At 34.7% G+C, this 5754-nt stretch overlaps 1 protein-coding gene across 1 annotated transcript; it reads right to left on the bottom strand.

The window, feature by feature from the left end:
* Window positions 1-3211: 3211 nt before the first annotated feature.
* On the bottom strand, window positions 3212-5754 carry LOC114185298. Its single transcript, XM_028072952.1, has 2 exons — window positions 5146-5754; window positions 3212-3564 (listed from the first exon to the last, which is right to left on the bottom strand). Exons 1-2 carry the CDS (start codon window positions 5590-5592, stop codon window positions 3523-3525), a joined length of 489 nt encoding a protein of 162 aa, XP_027928753.1. The 5' UTR covers window positions 5593-5754; the 3' UTR covers window positions 3212-3522.

Here is a 5754-nt window from a genome sequence, read left to right as displayed (position 1 = left end):
GCGTAAGTGAATTTCGTAAATTTAAGTTTGATTAAATAAAAATTAATTTTATTTTTCATAAATGTGTGTTTGGATAATATATAATATAATCTGTAACAATTTTTTAGTTTAGCATGAGCGAATTGTTCAATTACCTTTTACTAAAATTACATAATGTCATCCTAAACATAATATTAATTTTAACTATGATTAAGTTATTGTGCAATGGTGATATTGTTTCCTCAATATATTGTAATAAACAAAAAAGTATTGTTTCCTCACTATATCGTGATCAATAAATAAAAAGTCTAATTTTGAATGATGTATACTGACCCACTTTATTTTTTATCCTTATTTTTAAAGGCTCACCCTAATCAGTTGGGTTTAAAGGCGGGTCCATAGAGTGTCAAAGCTCCTAAAGCAGCCAAGGTCTTTCATTCTGCACTCACTTGTCAAAATTAGTGCTTTCACTCTCACCTTTCCTCTTCACATAAACTCTGCTAGGGCTCAGTACCACCATAGTCAAGCTAGTTCGAACTCATTCCTTCTTCATGTAAGTTATCTCTCATCTTGTACTTCCATTTTCTCTAACATTGTTGTCTTGGTTCCAACAAAGGTCCCTCTTGGTAACCTTGTTTTCCTTTGTTCTACCATTTTTTTCCAGCTTAGTAAGTTGGTAACCTTGTTTTCCTTTGTTCTACCATTTTTTCCAGCTTAGTAAGTTGTTCCCAGAACTGTGGTGCTCACTGTTTGGGTATATGAGTTTGTTGGCTAACTCTTTCCAGATAAGGGAAGCTAGCATTTTTTTATGCTTTTATAAATAATGTGTCTGTTTTGGTTCTGTTGGTGCTCTTGATGATCTAATGTGTTTTTGATGGTGTGAAAATAATTTGTGTATTGTTTATGGATGGATTTTTGGCAAGCATGTGAGAGTGTCAAAGCTCCTAAAGCAGCCAAGGTCTTTCATTCTGCACTCACTTGTCAAAATTAGTGCTCTCACTCTCACTTTTCCTCTTCACATAAACTCTGCTAGGGTTCAGTACCACTATAGTCAAGCTAGTTCGAACTCATTCCTTCTTCACGTAAGTTATCTCTCATCTTGTACTTCCATTTTCTCTAGCATTGTTGTCTTGGTTCCAACAAAAGTCCCTCTTGGTAACCTTGTTTTCCTTTGTTCTACCATTTTTTCCAGCTTAGTAAGTTGGTAACCTTGTTTTCCTTTGTTCTACCATTTTTTCTAGCTTAGTAAGTTGTTCCCAGAACTGTGGTGCTCACTGTTTGGGTATATGAGTCTGTTGGCTAACTCTTTCCAGATAAGGGAAGCTAGCATTTTTTTATGCTTTTATAAATAATGTGTCTGTTTTGGTTCTGTTGGGTGCTCTTGATGATTTGATGTGCTTTTGATGGTGTGAAAATAATTTGTGTATTGTTTATGGATGGATTTTTGGCAAGCATGTGAGAGCAGGTGAGATTTGTTATGCTCGCCTAAGCGAACTGTTGGTAGTTAACCGGGGGAGGGAGCAGCTCATCCGTCAGGATGGGATCCCTCTACTTCACGTTTTTGGCTTATCTTTTTATTGCTCAGACGCTTCCCATTGTCCGTCTGGTTGATGAAATAGGGGTTCCCGGTGAAGACCTAGTCTGACTCGTTCTTACCTCCCTGCCTGTTCTCCTTTCTTTCTTTTATGAGAATACTTGCCGCCTCTGCTCTCGTTCGGGCCCCGGGAATCCCTTGCTTTTGGCTACGGTCTTTATTTACCTTTTGTTTTGGCGCTCTCGCCCAAACTGAAAGTTCTCGCCTAAACGAGGAGCTCTCGCCTAAGCGAGCATGACAGTAACTCGCCCCCTTTAGTTTCGAGTGCTCGCTTGAGCGAGGGTCTCTCGTTTGAGCAAGATGGGCTAGCTTGAGCGAGAACTCAAAGTACTCTCTGTTTTCAATCTCGCTTAAGCGAAAGCTTTTCGCTTGAGCGAGAGACCCACCCCTGTGCGAGAGCTCCTTAGCTTGAGCGAGATTGACAACACAATTGTTTAAATGTTTGTATGCTCCCATGATTGATTTTGTTCACCCTTTTAAAGTATGAAATATGATGCCAACTTTTATACAACGTGCTTGTGTTTTCTTAAATTTTTTTGTTTGGGATTTTGTGTTTTTACATGTTGAAACAAGTGAAAATATGTCAGTTTAGCTTAAGCGAGAGATTTTAGCTTGAGCGAGATCAGTCTAGCTTAAGCGAGAATTTCTAGCTTAAGCGAGACCAGTCTAGCTTAAGCGAGATCAGTCTAGCTTAAGCAAGAATTGCTGCAGAATTTTAATTCCTTACTTGAACTTGAACTTGTGGATTGATTCAATTACTTTTAAAAGCATGAATTGGGCGAATGGGTATGAGTAGAATGGTTTATCGTCTGTGATTGATAAATTTAACATGACCTTGACATGTGACTTGTATGAGATGGTTGGTAATCAAAGTGGCATGGTGTCGGTATGAATTACACTTCTATATTCATGGATTGGAAAGGATGATTTGGAATGGATTCAATATGGAACATGTATGAGGATGGATTATAAAGGTTGGCTTGAGATTTATAAGCATGATAAATATTACATGATTGTTTGAATATGATTGGTATGTTGTTAATACGTAATTCCGTGACACTCTAAAGAGTCAGTTGTAACTGTATGATAAATTATCAATTTTTACTTTGTATCTGGCATCAAGGTATGTCTTGGTTACTTTTAGTTTTATTTCTCGATATTGTAAGAAGAAGTGATTATACTCCCATATTTGTTTCTTCTACCCTATCTGTGTGTGACATTTCATTTAAATTAAAAATAGTATTTAAATGGGATGTTACATGTACTATAGATCCATTCAAATTAGCATAGATGATATATTCTTCTAATCATGTTTGCAAAAACAAAGTATCTTAATTTTATTTTCTTATTAGTTATTAATCTATAAATATATTTTTAATAGCAAAATTCTTACAAAACATTGATTTATTTGATATAATATATATATATATATATATATATATATTTTACCAATTTACTAGATTAAAAATGTTAGAAATTTTTATGTTCAAGGATTATGGTATAGGAGGTATTTAATGTGTATGAGTCTAAACAAATAAATTTATTAAAAATATATCTTGAGACGGATGTAAAGCTAATCATGTTTTATTTAATGTGTATGAGTCTAACACAAGACACATAAACAATTATATGCACAAATAAAAGACCAAAACACAGATAATAAAACCTTTATATAATATTAGCTAAACCACTCTAACCCTACATCCTTTGTCTGTCACAGATTTTGAGAACATGCTTCCAGCCATCAAAAATTTTCATCCTTTGTCCCTTCAGACAGGCGATTCATTCAATCGAAACAGAAATAAAGAAATAAAAAAAAAAATCTCACTGTACAAGATATATATGTATATACATACATATATGTATATATACACATATACATATGAATGAAGACCAAACTTAGTACACAGGTAGAGGAACCGATTGATGATGCAATGCTATCTTATCTTCTACCAAGCAGCCCTCAGCACACCTTCACTACCAGCATTAACCTGAAAAAATTCAACACTAAATTATTCACAAAAAAACATATTTCACAAACCTAACACAAACAATCATAAATTAAAATCTTTTATCAGTGTAGATTACCAAATAGAACTTCAGGAGAACAACAGTAACACATAGAAAATATATGTGTAAGTTTAGTCCAATACAAAAACCTCATAAATTTTGTATATCCAACTAGCAAGAGCCAGAGATGGAAAACAAGAAAAGAACACAATTAGAGAGTTAGAGTTTAGGTTGGTGTTGATTTTTTATGCAAATCTTTGTTATGTGAATTATCAAGTGAAACTCTAATTTTAATTGAAAAATAACACTTGAACACATGAAAAATTGCATAATCATAAATGTAAGACGCCCCACAAAAAAAGACCATCAATCCACATACCAATTATGAAAACACCGAAATTTAAATGTAAATTCTTCAGTGTATAGTGAAAATTAAAGTTTCACTTCAATAATCTGTGTTGATTTAATACAAATAATCTTTATTGTGAGTAAATCATCACGCAGAACTCAAATTTTAATTTCAAAAAAATAGCACTAAATACTTAAGAAATGCATCCAATGTTCAATTCGAAAGTCTCTTAAATTTCACGTGTCCAAATAACAAGAATCATAAATGTAGACACCCCCACAAGAAAAGACAATAAATTCCACCTACCCAAATAAGAAAATGACATGATTTATACACAAATTCTTAAATTTGTAGTGTTAGTTTTGATCAGAGAAATTTCACGTCAATAATCTATGATAATTTTTTATGCAAATCTCTCTTAAATTTCAGATACCCAAATAACAAGAATCATATATGTAAAACACTCAACAACAAGGAAAAACCATAAATTGCACTTACACAAACGAAGAAAGAAAGACTCCTGCAAATTCTTACTTCCACCTTCAGTTCCTCTCTTTAAACTCTTGATGTTTAAAATTATTGCATAATCATAATGCTTAAGAAACATTTAGTATCACTCATAGATAGTATATTTAGTCTAAAATATACTCATTAAATATCTACATATTTAATTATTAGTTCAGGTACAACACAAGAAAATACGAGAGCTACCGTAAGAACGAAGTAATAAGAGTTGAAGTTTCAATTTGTTAATTTTTAATGCAAATCTTCATCATATATTATCATGTAGAACTCCAACTTTAATTAAAAAAAAAACACAAACAGCAGTAAAAACAAATGCATCTAAGTGTCATTCAACCCGAAAACATCATAAATTTCAGATACCCAGATAACAAGATCATAAATGTAGACACCACACAAGAAAAGACCATAAATTCCACACACCCAAATAAGAGAAAAAGACAAAACCTACACGCAAATGTTTAACATCCAGGATTAATCCAATCAAATTTAAATTTCATCCAAACAATATCTACCTAGATTTTTAACACCCAAATTACGAACTAGAATCCCAATTTCAATCAAGGATCAACACTAAGAACACAAAGAAACGCATCGAAAGCGTGAGCAACAAGAAAACAAGAAAACCCCAGAAATTTCAGATCCCCAAATGAAAGAAAGGGGTTAGAAGATTGAAGGATGATAAACGAACCTCAGGGTTACAATCAGGAGGGTCTTCAAAAAGGGACAGAGATAACTGCTTATCCGCAACACCGACATCAAAGTGTATAAGACCAGAGGTGGGAACATCCACACGAATGCCCTTAACAGGAAACCACAAAAAAAGTTCTTGCGCCGACATACCGGACAATTTCCCGATCCGACCGAATCCGAGGATACCCTTTATGTTGGAATCGTAGTGCACCTCGTTCTCGAACTTCGCGTTGCAGGGTTCCGGCATCCACACCTCGAATTCCCCACTTGTTCCGTTGAACGAGTACTTCGCAATTCCCTTCGGAAGAAGCCCCACCGGAAGACCCTGCGCCCGAAGCTCGTCGTAAATCGTCGTCGAATTCGAACCCCTCACCGTCGCCGCCGTGGACAGCCACCACCAGGCGGCGATCAACGGCAAAATCCAAACCCCGCCAGCTTTAGCCATCGATGATTTGGATTTTTGTGTGAATCTGTGTTCCTTCTTTCTCTGTTCCCTTTAATAATAAATCAATCAATTTAATTCTCTTTCTTTTTCTACAGAATCGATCGCTTTCGTCCTTTTTATTAGGAAAAACTGAAAAAAAATACTCCAATAACTTTGTTCCTT

The sequence above is a fragment of the Vigna unguiculata genome, chromosome 5 (assembly GCF_004118075.2).
Source record: "Vigna unguiculata cultivar IT97K-499-35 chromosome 5, ASM411807v1, whole genome shotgun sequence".
Classification (NCBI taxonomy): domain Eukaryota; kingdom Viridiplantae; phylum Streptophyta; class Magnoliopsida; order Fabales; family Fabaceae; genus Vigna; species Vigna unguiculata.
This window is presented reverse-complemented; position numbering and strand designations above follow the sequence as displayed.